Consider the following 16,752-nt stretch of genomic DNA (forward strand, 5'->3'; position numbering starts at 1 on the left):
ATACACATATCTATTGTCAAATGTCTAGTTTTAATTAATCAATATTAATGAAATAATAACCTGAGCGCTGTTGTTTCTACAAAGTCTCTTATAGATTTGATCAATAGCAACTGACACATGTTCAAAACATTGGCTGAATCTCTTGTATCTCTTTTTTTTCACTTTTTCAAATTCTTGCCTACAAAATCTGGCTTTCTTCCTATGGACTTCAAATGCTATGAAAGATTAAACGGAATAAAATGTAACAGTTAAGCATTAGAACTGATAATAGTAAATATATTACTTCACCTTATCAGCAAACACAAAAATAACTATCATTAAAAATATGTGTAATAGAGTACTCTAAAATTTAAACATACATTCTATTTTAATTTATAGGCAACATTTTAATGAAGGAAAAAAATAACCCTCAAGTGGCAATATTTGGTTCTGATTTTTTGTCCTTCCTTCAAAATAACTTATCTCCCTGAAAAGAATATATTATTTACTGTAACAATTCTCTTTATTTAGCAGTATTACAATACAGCCGTGAACACAGTGGGAAATAACAAAGTCATACACATTTGTGTCCTACTGCGCATACCAGCACTACGGCTTATTGTGCTGCTATTCTTGAGCTTTCTCAATCATTTGAAGTCTTCAAATGTACAAGCGTTTAGGTATAGAGTACATATGCTGATCTATATTTATAAACATACATGTATACATACAAAATTGAACTAAACTGGAACCCAAATCTGATTCACTGGCAAAAGTCCAAATTAGAGATAAAACAAAGTGAAGTGCTAGAAAAGAAAAGTGCCTCCATTCCACAAATAATTAATGAAAAAGAGTTGAGCATTAATTACCATTGACAGATTCTTGGAATCTGCCTGTAACAGCATGAAACTTCTCCAGTGCTTTGAGATTTGGTTCTGTTGTTTTTAACAAAACATTTTCTTCACATTCCACTTCTTGCTGAAGTTTTTCTAAGTGAGTCCCAATCTCTTTGTCAGATTGCAATTCCTAATTGTAAAATGAAACAATTAGTGATGACAACAACCAAGAAATATTTCTGAACCATTAGAAGGACTGATTAGAAGTCTCAAGAGGTAAACAGTAAGCGGAGTAGATCTATGAACAGCTATAGCATTAAACAATATAATAAAATAATATAGAATTTTAAAGAACACAAATTATAGCATGGGTGTTGAAATGCATCTTTTGAAAGTCATACTCCATTATTTGATTACTCATTATATCCTGGGAATTTCTGCAGGGTCGGAAAAAAATGTCAAGATGCTAGCTACAGTGATGCTATCAAAATTCTACCTATTTTTTATGTATGATAACAGCAGGCTGAGCTTCAAGTGTATTCTTATGTTGGCCATCTTGATGGGGGGTTTTTAGGACCACACCTTGTAAACACTTCTATTATACTATACTCTATATACTCTATATAGTATATTCTATACTCACTGTTCACTGGAGAAATTAGGCTTCTCAGTAATAATCTTATATAGGCGTGATACTGAAGCTACCCAATTCTAACTATGTAAACTTCAACTTTTGGAATCTGAATCAAACCAGATGTGAAACTGTCTGATTGTGAGTTAAAGCGCTTTAAAAAAATCTGAAGTAGTGTAACCTACAAGAGTAGTTAAGTTTATTCATTGAAAGGCACTTTCAAGATTTCTTTATAAAGTATTGAATAAAAATCATAGTGTACTTGACTGAAATATCACTTCCCACATCTTGAATTGAAATGATTTTTTAAAAGATATTATAGGCCACACAGGAAACCACAGCAATATGTTGCATGTTTTTGCCATTGTATTCAGTTGAACAGAAAATGTTTTTTATACACTACAAGTATTATTCAACCTATGTTTGCAATTGGGACTGAATTTCAGTCATAAATATGACCGGACCCGATTTTGCAATTTATTACAGTGATTAAGCAAACCATGTAGTTGTAATTCTGAATCATCACATGGTCATTAAGCAAATCACAGAGTAGTAAGTTGCTTAGAGTAATAATCAATATTATATATGGAAAAAATATAATCATATTACCTTTAACTGTTCTCTAATACTGCTATAGTCTATCTGAAGTGCCTCCTCTCTTTCATAGATATCTGCAGAAACTTGTGTGCTTTGAGTATCAGGTTCCAACTGTAAGAAATAGTTAAGTCAGTATTAATATGTAAGAGTTAAAATAAAGAGCAACACTATTTCACTTCTCTGCATCTCGCCAATATTTAAGGAATTAAAATGTCTTTATAATGTATTATGTTTTATATGTTTTTTTTAAAAAAACACTTTGGGATGAGAACTTTTTAAAAAGGCAACTGGATTTTGTTTTTCCTTGAAGACATTTCGCTTCTCAACCAAGAAGCTTCTTCAATTCTGGTATCTTTAACTCTCATATTTGCAATTTCAATATTCACTTTCTAGCTCTTTTAAAAATCTAGTTTAATGTAATTGTATTGGCTTACACAATTATGAAGATTTTCAACATCTATTTTTTTCTTAATGATTCTGCCACAAAGGAAGCTACTGTACCTCAATTTCACTAATGTCATCCAAAGATCCTGAAAGAAGGCTTATCCTTAGATCTTGCAGCTTACAATCAAGAAGCCTGTTATGTCTCTCTAATTTCTTCTGTTCCAGAGAAGTCTCTATAGCTCCTGCTTCCTTTTGTAATGTTGCTAATTCTCTGCCAGAAAAAGAGAAAGGCAAATAAAATGTGACATTGGTATTTCAGAAACTTTAAAACTATTATGACAAAATTTTCCATGTAATATTCAGTCACCCTAACACAACACTAGAAAAGATAATCTCAGAATACTTTTCAATTACGCTTTTAACCAGCATTATCTTAAATGTAACATAGCATTCTAGATCTTCAGCACTTTCTGCCCAAATTCAGGACATTAATTGCTCATTGGACAATTCCAGTAGTGAGAGAAATGAGAGAAATAAACTAACTGTAGGAGAAGAGCAGGCAGAACTGGGGAGTGGAGTAAAATGCATCTTCAGTTTAAAGTCATTGCCACAAGAGATCCATATCCAGCTCCCCTTGAATTCCACTGACTCTTATGTAACACTAATTTAGTTGACCAGACTCTTCTGTATGGGCTTCAATAAATTGTTTATGCTGCAACCTACACGAATGGTTCCAATTAGTTGTGCCTGACACTAACCAGGATCTTTCAAACTGCAAAATACCCTGCCTGATGTTCCGTAAGAGATAAGATTCATTTATATACAGCCAGGTTTTTTTTTATTGGTACATCTTTACTTCTTGATCAGAGTTTCCAAGAGGTTTTTTTAAGAACAAAACAAAAAAACAACATAAAAAATTTCTGCACCTTGAAAAAGTTTGAAAACTTCGAAACATATAAACAAGTTTTTAGGTTTTCAAACTTTTTCAGATATTTATCTATTTACATAGACAGGGGATTGTTCATTTATATTTACTGAATGCTCACTTTACCTTTCTGTGTTTTTAACATTCAAGCTTAATGTAAATATGCAGAATACAGTAACGTATTTTATGAATAGAATACAGTAATGTTTTTTTATCGAAGTGATTCCTATTTTTTAGACATACAAATATAGCTTTGTTTATCTGCTAAATATTGTTATCCAACAAAATTTTCATTATTTTATCTAAAGAGCTTTATAGGCAATATTTTAAGGGTCCAGGCATCCAATGTAGACATAGCTCATTAAAGAAATTTGGAAATGTTCCCTTAAAGTATTAGAATGGCATGTTGCATAACAGTGTGCACAGACATGCATATATACCCTGAATTTTGACTTAAGATTCAAGCTCATCCTATAACAAAGAAAATAGCAATACATAGAATGAGACTGATCTGATACAAAAGATATACACATACAAAATGGCTTTTAAATATTTAACTCATAACTCTTTGTTTTGGAGGAGATTATTCCAGGATTCTATTAATTCTGGTGTGCTTTGAAGAATTGCTGCTAAGGCATTGGTATCCTGGGAATTTACTTTGCTGTGCAAAACAAGGTTTATGGATGTGTATAGTACAGATAGCTGAGAGATTCAAGAAGATTCATCTGAGAGGCCTCAAAACAGAGACTTGATAACTTGTAAAAAATGAATGTGGTGCAAAGTAAGTTCTATGCTATACCAGATAATTAAAGGATCAGGTTCCACCATGGACATTAAGCATTAGTTAGAAAGAAAAGTGGAAAGAATTTCATCTTGATAAGAATGAGATGAACAATGTCAAGATACAGAACTAGTATGTTTGCTGAAAGTGAACTGTCCCAATTCACTGCCTGTCATGCAATCATTAATATTGTTAAAAGGCATCCTTATTTATAAATAAAGTAAAATGAATTTAATAAATAAAAGTATTGCAGATGGTTCAAATGATCTGGGAGCAAGCTGATTTAACACTGGAGCAGATAAGATGGGAGTTACCAGAGATCTGAGTCTTCTTATCCATCCAAATACCTTAATCACTAAAATTTGCATCCCTGAAAAAAATAATTGAATTAGTGTCCAGGTAAATTTTTAAGCATTTTCCAAGGCATTAGACTTCCACCTTAAGAGAAAATGCAAACTATGAAGTCAAGAACTGGGTGTAGTCCCCATTGTTTGAAAGAGGATTTATTATTAGAGGTGAATTAAAGTTCAAGGTAATGTGAGAAGTTCCTAACTCAGGATGTTTCAGGTGAAATTAATTATATTTCCAACAAAAAAATCAGTTACCTATTTAAAGTTAATAATGCCTTCCTTGATTCTTCAACTTCACTCTGTGCTTTTGCAACATCGCTTTTACTAATATTCTGCCTTTCCCTAAGCTGCTGTAATTCTTCCATGACTTCATTTACCATTTGTAAAAAGTTTTCTTCATCCTATATAGGAAAAACATGTCATTTTTTTAAATAGAAATGCCAGATTGTTAAACAGGTTCTTCAGCAGAATATTGAATGAAGGATGCCAAATACAGATTAATGGTAATAATATGAAAATTAGTGACTTTGCCATGATTGTTAACTTCTCAAACATGCATATATTTACATGAAATTTTACACAAGTTTCAATAAAGAATGTCCAGATTTCACTGTTAATTATCAATACATAATCTACATTTATAAGTAATTTATTCATAAGTCATACTGAGTACTAATCTAAAGACAGGGATAGGGAATACAAAACATCAGTATAAATGAACAGATGTAATGTAATTTTGTATAAGTAAACAACAAAAACATATATACATTTCTGATTAAGATGAATTATGGAGAAAGTAGATTTACATTTTTACAATTCCCTGATTCTAAATTAGATTTAATGAAGTAATTTATTAATTTACAGTATAAGAAAGTCCTACAGGTGTTCCTATAATCATTAATTATTTAGAGTAAGAAGTGCTGTTATATTTTTAACTGACTTGCATATATTTCAAATTATTATAAAACTATTAGTTACCTTTTTCAGGTGAATTATTTCAGTTTCTTCTTTGTGAATTTCTGCCTTTAGCACACTATTTTTCTTTACCATCTTTTCTATAATACTGTTAATAAACTCAAGTTGTGTATTCAGTCTTGTCTTCTGGTTTTCAAATTCAGATCTTTCCAAACACAGTTTTGCAAAATAGAAGACAATATAAACTCAATTTATTTTGTCAACTAGTGAGGATTTTTGTTTCTCACACAAGAAATATACAACAGGGTTATCAGGAAATTCATGAATACTCTTTCCTAAAATTTATAATAAAATATTTAAATTCTGCAGACTGCGGTATGCTGGATATTTTACATAGATAATAAATGTACTTATGGCAAACTTTTCCAGATAGTTCAGCAATGGTTCTATCCAACCTAAAGGATATTAACTACTTTACTTCTTTCCCAAAGCTCAATTTCTCCTTTCATCTACCTCATTTTATTAAAAAATTCATTTTCTATTCACACAAACATTTTATCTTTGCAGCAATTTCCTCTTCCTATATAGATATGAAATGTATTAAAGATTGCACTTAACAAAGAAATTTAAAATGAGTATTCTTTTTTTAATTCTGAATAATTACCTCTTGTTGTCAATTTCTTCTTGCTTTTGTATGTGTTCTTTTTCATATACACGAATGTTCTCTACGCCAATGTCTTCACAGAATTCATGAAAAACATTGTCTTCAACCTATTATATAACCATCCACCACCCAAAGTACAAGAATTAAATATATTTTCTAAAAACAAGAATGCTTCATTTCTCTTATAAAGAAATATGGAATAAGACATAGGAATTTAAAAACCTGTCCTTTGTTATGTGAATTTTACCAGTATAAGAAAATTCTTCTAGGTAGAAACTATTAGAAGAATGGGGAAGTATTTTGCTATTACATGTTTTCTTCTTTAAGTTGACAAAATCACTGTGTTCTTTCACTATCTCAAATGCAAGAATTGTGGTTTGGTTTCTGTGGCATTTCCTTCTGTGGCATCTGCTCACATTTCCAATATTATATAAACGTTAATTTTAATTTACTAAGCTGCTATAACACCACTTACTCTTGCTGAAATGATTGGAAAAATGTTGTGAAACTTAATGAGATTAATTCTGTTTCTAATAAATTTTCAAAACAGGAAAGAAAGAATATTTTAAAAGTTTGTCTGCATTTTAAATCCCATTTTGTGTTTTTTTTTAATCGCTTCAGATACATTCAGCAATTACTACTTTCAATATTTCCATTCAGAGAATAACAATATTCCATTCCATTTCAATTTTACACTGACAAAAAAAATGTTTTTAATATTCTTTTGAAGACAAAAATAAGTCATTGGATTACTGCGTGGATTCCACCCCTTAGTTACTGTATAATATTTGAATATTTCATCTAGGAATCCAACAATTGTTAGTTTCTAATTTCAAAAACATGACCAAAGTTAAATTTGATACAATGTAAAATTTGATCCACGGCTTTTCAAGAGAATGTACAACATCACATTCAAGGTCACATTCCACAAAAATGGCCTCTTAGCGATAAAAATATTCTTTGTTTGAAAATATTGCCTATTAGCTAGAATAAAAAGACCCCAAGCCAGTGCTATACGCTAGCCAGCTACAATTCCGGTGCTGCTATAATGGAAAACCTATATACCTCATTAATTTTTTTTTTGAGCTCATTCATATTTTCAGTTCTTTGTAAGATTCCGTCATTCAGCATAGTGCATTGGGACTGTATATTGACCATTTCACTTTCCAGCATAGATTTTTCCTAAAGAAAAATAAACATGAAGAAAATTTAGGTTTATTTAATGAACGACTATTCTAACTTATTAATAAGGCTGTGATTTAATAAACTTGGTTTAGTGGACTTTGAACTTAAATAAAAGCTGCTGAACAAGAATATAGTATACTGGCAGATCAAAGAGTACAGGGATAGCAGACACACAGCAGATCTTAGGATAGGTCTTGCTAGGAACTGTTATGAGGAAGAGGTGACACATATCCGCTTTAGTTTATTTTACAACCATGTCAGAGTTCTTGTTTGGGCTGAAGTAAGCCTCTAATTTTGGACATTCTACTTTAATTGAGACTCTTGCTCCCAGTAGTTCTGCTGAATAAAAATTTACTATAGTGATCCAATTTTATTTACCTAGCTAAGTAGCAAGACCCAGTCAACAACTGACTTCAAAGAGCTAAACAGGGTCAGACTTGTTTAGTACTTTAATAGGAGACATCCTGCAAACACAAGGATTTTTTGAAAAGTTGAAAAAGCATTCAGGAAGAGGAAATGCCAAACATGGCACAGTTTGTGTAATTTAGTATTTAGTATTTTTAGTATTTATTTGATTTGTCAATCGCTTACAAGATACAGGTATAAGAATAAACATAATTTTGAATACATGAGATAGATACTTATAAGAAAAATAAAAAGAAACAACAGGACAGGGACGGTAGGCACGATTGGTGCACTTATGTACGCCCCCTACAGGTCTCTTAGGAAGTGGGTGAGGTCAATAGTAGACAGTCTAAGGTTAAAGTTTTTGAGGTTTGAGGAAGAAACCACAGAGTCAGGTAGAGTATTCCAAACATTGACCACTCTGTTGCTTAAGTCGTATTTTTTGCAGTCAAGTTTGGTGCGGTTAACTTTGAGTTTGTATCTATTGTATGCTCTTGTATTGTTATGATTGAAGCTGAAGTATTCATTTGCAGGTAGGACATTGCAATGTATGGTTTTATATACTATAATTACCAGAAGTCAAATTCAATTTAAAATAAATTTAACTTTTACTGTTAACACTTTATAAGATTATCCCAACATGGGTTTTTTTTTAGATCACAGCAACAGTATTAAAGAAATATATCATAAAAATACTACAAAACTTAAAACAAAAATCTAACTTAACTAAACAATACAATACACAAAACATACTACACAGATTTTCAAAAATAAAAACAACAAACTTTTTAATTATAAGAGATTAAAAATATGTTATTTAGACAAAAGAAAATTTGAAAGCCTAATTATACCTTGTAGAAATTAGCCAGACGTTTTTTCTTGAGAATCTCTAGTTCATTTTGTGAGTATTTGTATTGTGCTTGAATTCCTTGGCACTGAGCTTGTAAATGCTTTAAATCAGCCTCCTTATGTTTAATTTTCAGTAAGATCTATGGAAAGATGTTGTACAGTGTAATAAAGGGGCAGAATATATCATTCAAAACCCCAAAATGAAAGAGTTCATCTATTAAACCTACAATTGTCAATCTAAGTAGTAGGAAGAGAACAGCAAAGCCCAAGAGACTCAAACAGAAATGTTTCCCTCTCCACTTTTGTTCTCAAGCCTTCCATTTGGAGAGGAAGTGGCATATCTTGCCAGATAAGAAAAAGGTCTTAACCTGGAGAAGAGTTGGAGAATCAGAAGAAACACTCATCTGGGGAAGTGATGCTCAGTGTAAATTAGGATCCTTTTTGAAATTACATTCTGGATTTATTTAAGCAGTTTCATTCTATCCTTAGTCCTATTTTGTTCTAATTGTACTGATGTATTCTAGCTTGGAAGATTAGCTGTGAGTTAAGGACTGTGTCATTCATGGTATTTTCCTTTTATCTTTTATCTTCTACCACTGCCTTCAATTCTCAATTAGTTCCTTAACCTACTTAATAAATAACCTGTTTACTAAGTATACAATGTTTAAATATTCCAGTATTTAAAAATAATTATGTGAAATCAACCATTTAATTTTGATAGTTTTATGGCTTTTTCATTAGAATATAGTGCCACATATAAAAGTTTGTAGCTTTACCTTTAGTTCATCCATTAGTTTCTCCCTTTGTTCCTTAAGTTCATTTACTTCTTTTTCTTCCCAATATTTAGCCTTCATTTTCAAATAACTTGAGCCTCCAGAAATTATTCCAGATTTCAAAAACAAAGTTCCGTCAAGAGCCACTGTCTGAAAATTGAGAAAAAGCAGAAACAGAAAATTAAAAAGACAACTAGTTATTTCCATCATCCTTATTACTACCACCCTTTTGTTCTGCCTTTTTTATATATAATTTAAGGCAGTGAACTGCCTCTTTTCTCCACAACAACCACCCTATAAGATGGGTTGGACTGACAAACAGTGACTAGTCTATAGTCACCAGCCGGCTGTCATACCTAGAATTCACCATCTCCTGGTTTTCAGGCCAGCACCTTAACCACTATACTAGATTGATTCCTGGATAAAAATTGATACATTGTTGTTATTTTTGACAAAATATTTGTTTTTATTTTTGCATTCTGCTTTATAGGAGTAGAGTCAACAACAATATTTAGAATAAATATTTCTTGACTATCCTACATTTGGCTTTAGGGTTCATGTTATCATAACAGAATCAGAGTTACAAGTAGATCTTGCTTAATGACTGTGCTGTTTAGCAACCACTTGAAGTTAAGAAGATGTTCAACAAATTGCAGGAAATATTACCAGCAACAGAGTGGTCAATGTTTGGAATACTCTACCTGACTCTGTGGTTTCTTCCCCAAACCCCAAAAACTTTAATCTTAGACTGTCTACTATTGACCTCACCCCTTTCCTAAGAGGCCTGTAGGGGGCGTGCATAAGCGCACCAACGTGCCTAACATCCCTGTCCTATTATTTCTTTTTTTTCTTATTCGTATCCATTTCATGTATTCATAACCATGTTTATACTATTTTTTATTATTATTAGATAACCCTGTTAAAAAGAGAGCAAATCCTACTCCCTTCTAGCACTGATGAAATTCCTAATTGGGTAATGAAACGTCTGCAAGAAAACAGCCAGGCTCAGAGAGCACCTAGTATCTCACAATTCTATCCTGAGCTATATATATATATTCTATATATATAGAACCTTCAGAACAGCAGCATTTAAAAAATCAGTACCTTGCCATTTCTAAAAGCCAACAAGCAGGGAAGAGATTTAAACAGTACTTCAGCTATACAAAGATACAGCCTGACAATCTACGTTACAGCTGATATATAGTTCCATCACAGCCAAAGCTTATTTGACTAGCATCCCAAACCTTTATTAAAGATCCTTTAAAAACTAGATTTTAAAACTCAGCCCTCCTAGTACTTACTTTCAGTCGATGTGAGCCATCAAATGCTAACCGTTTTGCATCCTTTACTGTTTCACATACAAGGCCATTTCCACAGGCAAACTGAATAGCTTTCTTCAATGGAGGAAAAGATGTTTGTATGACATCTATCAGCAGTTTTGCTCCTCTTATTTCTCTTAACTGTTCATTGATTGGTTCAACCTACATATAAAAAGGGGTGGGTAAATCTCATACTAGATAAAGATCCTGACAAAATGACTTGAGTTCCTTCTATTAGAAAAGCAGAAAAATATTTAAATAATATTTGGAGGAACAAAACCATCTAAAAAAAACCTAATGCACATTTTATTATTAACAGACCAATTTGAAGTTAAAGACAAAAGAGAAACCTATAGATATTAGGCAATGGACATCAAAACAGAGTAAATGAGATAAAATGGCAATCCAAAGTATGCCTCCTTATATTCATGTCAGAATACAATAAAAATTATGAATAAAATTTAAAATATTATGATCTTTCCATGAAAGATTCTGAGTGAGGGGAATTGAACAGAAGTTACTGTGTTTTCTTTAACCACTTACTTCAAGATAATCCAGAGGAAGGAACGTTTCTGGCTCAGCTCTTTCTTCCTTGAGGAAATGAATGCAATTTCTAGCTGCCTTTTCTGAGGCCACAACAATTGCAGTCATGTATTTGCCAAAGACTTTGGTGACAGCAAGCTGGTATTTTTTATGGATGGGGTGACACAAGTCTACGAGTCTTCCAACCTAAAAGAAAAATAGCGTATTAATTTGCAACTACAGGTAGTCCTCAACTTATAATTCGTTTAGTGACCATCACTGAAAAAGTGACATGACCATTTTTCACACTTACAACTGTTGTAGCATCCCCAGTCATGTAATCAAAATTCATATGCTTGGCAAATGGTTCATATTTATGACGATTGCAGTGTCCTGGGATCATGGGATCATCTTTTGGGACCTTCTGACAAGCAAATCAACGGGTGAACCAGACTCACTTAACAACCATATTACTTACTTAAACGACAATGATTCAACTGTGGCAAGAAAGGTCATAAAATGGGGCAAAACTCACTTAACAAATGTCTCATTTAGCAACATAAATTCGGGGCTCAACTATGGTTGTAAGTTGAGGACTACCTGTATTCATACTTTTTTGCATAAAATTACTTCAACCGATGGAGACACCAGTTGCCAAGAACTTCCCATAAACGTGTATGGAAATACAGCAAATAAATAATGTTGGTCTTTTGTTAGTCCCAAAATGTGAGTCAGCCTAATAAATTACTTCATATTAGGGCTAAAAGTACTTTAAGGTTGGTTTTAGTAACAGAATAGTGCCACTCTGATTACTTTATCCTCTTTTATACAATAAGAATTTAGGAACTGCCTATCTGAAACATTCTGGCATGCCTCCCTCCTTGTTTGGGCTTACGTAGTGTTTCCCTCCTTGTTGTTTTGGTAAGGAATTTTCCCTCTCTCTGTCAAGGTCTTCCTATATATTATTCCCTTGCATCTTTTAGCATTCGTATAAAGCTGCCGAGCCTTGGTGCTTCTAACACCAAGGGGAGGGGCTGAGTGAGACATCAACAGTATACTGATGATATCCAACTGTATTTCTCCACTGCATGCCAAGCAGGAGATCCTGTGGGGGGGGGGGGTTCTTGACTCAGTACTTGGAGGCTGCAAGAGACTGAGTGGTACGGGACAGTGTCTGAATCCCAGCAGGATGGAGCCCACCACTTCCACATAGTTATGAAGGAGCTTTAATTTGAACTTGTTTATCAATATTAGGCCTTCCTCGGACAAAATCCTTCCTCAGCTCCTGCAATGACTGCAATTTGCTCTATGTGGGCCGCCCTTCCAGATGGCCCAAAGGCTGTTCCAACTGGATTCAGTGGATTCAGTGGATCAAGACTTAATGGGCACAACACTTAACATGTCCTAATCGTAGCAAGTGCCGTGAGTTCTCCCCAAGAGGTCAGAGTTGCAAATACTCAAAGCCCCCTCAGTTTGGAATACTCTGCTACCCCACATCAACAGCAACAGCAAATAGTATTGATTGTTAATAGTATTTAATTCACAACAGATATTACTAGTTTTGTGTTTATAATTGTACATAATTATAATTTACAATTATAACTGTAAATTATTAGCTTCTGGTGAGTAGGTAGCATATGTATATGTTTGTACCTAAATTAAAAATTGATGTCAAGTTCTTGAAGGTTTGCTTCTGATTAAACTAGCCTCCCACCCAAACTCTTCAGCTCATCGACCCTGTCGTAAAGCTTCAGATTATTTAATCAATACTCAAACATTTATTATATGAAAATAATTCAATAAATACTTCTTTAACTAATGGTTCTATGAATAGTTCTATAACAAACAACTGCACCACCATTTGAAAACCACTGGCAATAACAAAATCACCATCAGTAAAGTGCAGAAGGTAGCTTTTCTTGGATTAGCTTACATCCTGTGACGATACCTTTAACATCACAAACAACAACATCTGCCCATCCATGTCCTTGGGAAGGACTTGATAGATGGATAAAAATGCCAAATCCAGCCTGAACATCTGGCTGATTGTGCAATGAATCATCTTCATTATCATCATAGCTTTGGATAGTCCCATCAACCTTTGAGGATCAATACTGACCACTTGGGAAACCTGGTTTAAACCCATATTGAAAAATATTACTAATCTAGATAGAAGTAACAAGGGAAATGGATAAAGGGGTGAATTTAATATCTATAAATATTAATGGGTTAAATGATCCAGTTAAGAGAAAAAGAGTATTTTTTAAGTTAGAAAAACAAAGAACTGATACGATTTGTATTCAAGAGGTTTATATTAAGACACGTGATCAGGGATATTTAGTAAATAAAAAACTGAGGAAAATGTATTCAGCACTGGCAGAAGAGAAAAAAAGAGGGGTAGTACTATATATAAAAGAGGACATACTCACCAAAAAGAGGACATAGCCTCAACATTGATTTATAAAGAGGAATTGGGAAGAAAAGTAATGGTAGAGGCGGTAATACAAAATAAAAAGACATTATTAGTGGGGATATATGCCCCCAATAAAAATCAAAGTGAATTTTACAAAATTTTATATGAGAAATTAATAGAATTTGGTAACTCAAGAATCTGTACTATAGGAGATTACAACACAATAACAAACAATAGTCACGATTATGCCTGTGAACAAAGACGAGGAACGGAATACATTGCCTAAGAAATTTCTAAAAGATGGTTGAAGAATTAGACCTTGTGGATGTGTGGAGGAAGAGAAACCCAGGAATATCACAGTTCACTTTCTACTCCAGCCCACACAAATCATGGACCAGAATAGATACGGCTTGGGTAAATAGTGAGTTATGCAAGGAGATTCAGGATATAAAGATTTTGGCTAATACGTGTGCAGATCATAATCCGGTACAGACAATATGGAAAAATAGTCTCTATAAAAAAAGGTAGATGACACTCAATTCGCAACTATTGAAGGAGGAAGAATATATTCAAAAAGTTAGGGAAGAACTGACCAGTTTTTTTAAAATTTAATAAGAAACAGGATACCTCATTGCAGAATCTATGGGATATTATGAAGGCATATTTAAGGGGAATATCGATAGCTTTTATAGCAAATAGAAATAAAGAAAGAGAGGGAAAGTGGAAAGCTCTAATAAAAAGAACAGAGAAAATGGAAAATAAGCAAATGGAAACCCTGGGGGACAAGCAAATTAGAAATGAATTAGCGCTAGTTAAACATGAAATGAATATTTTAGATCAAGAGGAATTAATTAAAAAATTATTATATACAAAACAAAATTATTTTGAGCATGCAAATAAATCCGGTAAATGGCTGGCATATAAATTAAGAAAAGAAAATCAGAAAAGAACGATATATCAATAAGAGGATAAAAATGGAATAATAGAGATGGATCTGGAGAAAAAAAAGGAAATCGCAAGAGAATATTTTGAGGATCTTTATAAACAAGAGGAAGTTGATTTAAATAAAATAGAAGAATATTTGAAAGAAGGAATTCTGTACCCTTTATCGGATGATAAAAAAGAGCTGCTTAATAAAGTAATTACTTTAGATGAACTACAGGCGGTGATTCAAAAACAAAAAAGAAACAAAACGCCAGGTCCAGATGGGCTACCAAACGAATTATATAAAGAGATAGGTGACACACTAGAGAATATGCTATTAGAGGTCTGCAATGAGGTATTACTGGAAGCTAAAATTCCAGAATCATGGAAGGAAGTTTACATAACATTGATTCCGAAAGAGGGTGCAGATGCCAACCAAATAAAGAATTATAGACCAATATCTCTTTTAAATTCAGATTATAAAATTTTTATGGCGATAATGGCAGAAAGATTAAAGAAAGCACTTAGTAACAAAATTCATTCAGACCAAAATGGCTTTCTTCCCATGAGGCAGATTAGATATAATACAAGAATAATAATAAGATATATTAGAATATTATGAAAAACATCCAGGAAACTAAGTGGCCTTGGTCTTCCTGGATGCGCAAAAGGCTTTCGATAACTTAAATTGGGACTTTATGAAGAAGCAGATAAACTTGATGGACTTTGGAGGTAATTTTGTAAAAATGTTAAATGCAATTTATGCTACACAAAAGGCTAACGTATTATTAAATGGAGAAATTACTAAATCATTAAGGATAAGGAAGGGTGTCAGACAGGGATGCTCTCTTTCACCTCTGCTTTTCATAACAATTTTAGAAACTTTGTTGGATAGAATTAGATCAAATAAAGAAATTAAAGGAACCAAAATTAAAAATCAGGAGTATAAATTACAGGCCTTCGCAGATGATATGGTTTTTGTTATAGAAGATCCAAAAGACTCAGGACCAGCTTTACTAAATGAAATAGATAATTCAGAAAACTAGCAGGATTAAAAATTAATAAGGAAAAGAACTAAAATGCTAGTTAAAAATTTACCAAATAGTAAACAAAAAAAATTGGAAGAAAAGATGGAATTACAAATTGTAAATAAGACCAAATATTTAGGCATCTGGTTAAGAGCTAGAACATTAAATCTGTGGGAGGACAACTACACCAAATTACTGAAACAGATTGATAAAAGATTGGATCAATTTGAGGAATTTTAAAATTGGAGGGCCACGACTTACAATTAGGGTGGCACACATTTTTGTGGAACCCGAATAGCCAAAATAATCTATACTTTACTAGACATGTATTTCGAAAGCCATTAATTAAAATTTGGGCTGATATTAGAAGAAATCATTATACCAAAATTCCAAGGTGGTTTTCAACGATTGAGGAAATGTTTCACTTAAATACGATGGATATCAGTAAAAAACTGAAGTACCATCAAATATTAGATAAAGAGGGAAGAATTAAAACAATACAGGAACTTGAAGCACTAGGGATAGTCATTGATAATTGGTCATATTTCCAAGTAAAATTGAGATATAATAAAGTCGTAAAGGAATATGGAATTGAGGTAAAAGATATGCATTTAGACAAAATACTTTCAAGTCCTGAGAAAGGGTTGATTTCTAAATTATATAATTACTTATTAGAACATGAAATGGCTGAGAGAATCGTGAAAGAACCCATGTTAGCTTGGGAAAAATTTTTGGTTACAGTATAGATCTGGATGACTGGGAAGAAATTTGGCAAAAAAATCTCGTATTAACTAAATCAGTAGCACATAAGGAGAATCTGTACAAAATGAGGTATAGATGGCATCTGGCACCCTTCAGACTGGCCAAAATATTTCCGACAGCAAACCCATGCTGTTGGAAATGCAAAGGGAAATTTGGTACTTATTTTCACTTATGGTGGACCTGTCCTGAGACAAAGAAATATTGGTTAAAAATAAAAGAGTGGATAGAAGAAATTATAGAGTGTGGCTGGAATGGAAACTGCTACTGTTCCTGTTGGGAATGATTAAAGGAGATTATACCCCTAAAGTAAGATATCTGACCATCTACTTATTAACAGCGGCACAGATTTCATTAGCACAATATTGGAAGAATCCAAATGTACCACCGATACATATTACTATTCAAAAAACGAATGAGTGTGCCCAATTGGAGAGGCTCACACTCAAAATCAAAGGGAAGGAGGACACAGATTATTATAGGAAATGGGATAAATGGTACAACTGGGTAGAC

The 16,752-nt window shown here is 32.8% G+C and overlaps 1 protein-coding gene across 1 annotated transcript in view; it reads right to left on the reverse strand.

The window, feature by feature from the left end:
- SMC1B (structural maintenance of chromosomes 1B) overlaps positions 1–16,752 on the reverse strand; it is a 32,577-nt gene that overhangs the window by 2,643 nt on the left and 13,182 nt on the right. The window contains 12 exon segments of the mRNA XM_087934216.1: positions 61–215; positions 849–1,005; positions 2,056–2,154; positions 2,545–2,698; positions 4,739–4,884; positions 5,462–5,603; positions 6,063–6,169; positions 7,128–7,244; positions 8,504–8,641; positions 9,278–9,424; positions 10,576–10,755; positions 11,137–11,322. Coding sequence (XP_087790342.1) covers positions 61–215; positions 849–1,005; positions 2,056–2,154; positions 2,545–2,698; positions 4,739–4,884; positions 5,462–5,603; positions 6,063–6,169; positions 7,128–7,244; positions 8,504–8,641; positions 9,278–9,424; positions 10,576–10,755; positions 11,137–11,322 — 1,728 coding nt within the window.

This window comes from Pseudonaja textilis, chromosome 5 (genome assembly GCF_049901715.1).
Source record: "Pseudonaja textilis isolate UNSWEBS1 chromosome 5, rPseTex1.2, whole genome shotgun sequence".
NCBI lineage: Eukaryota > Metazoa > Chordata > Lepidosauria > Squamata > Elapidae > Pseudonaja > Pseudonaja textilis.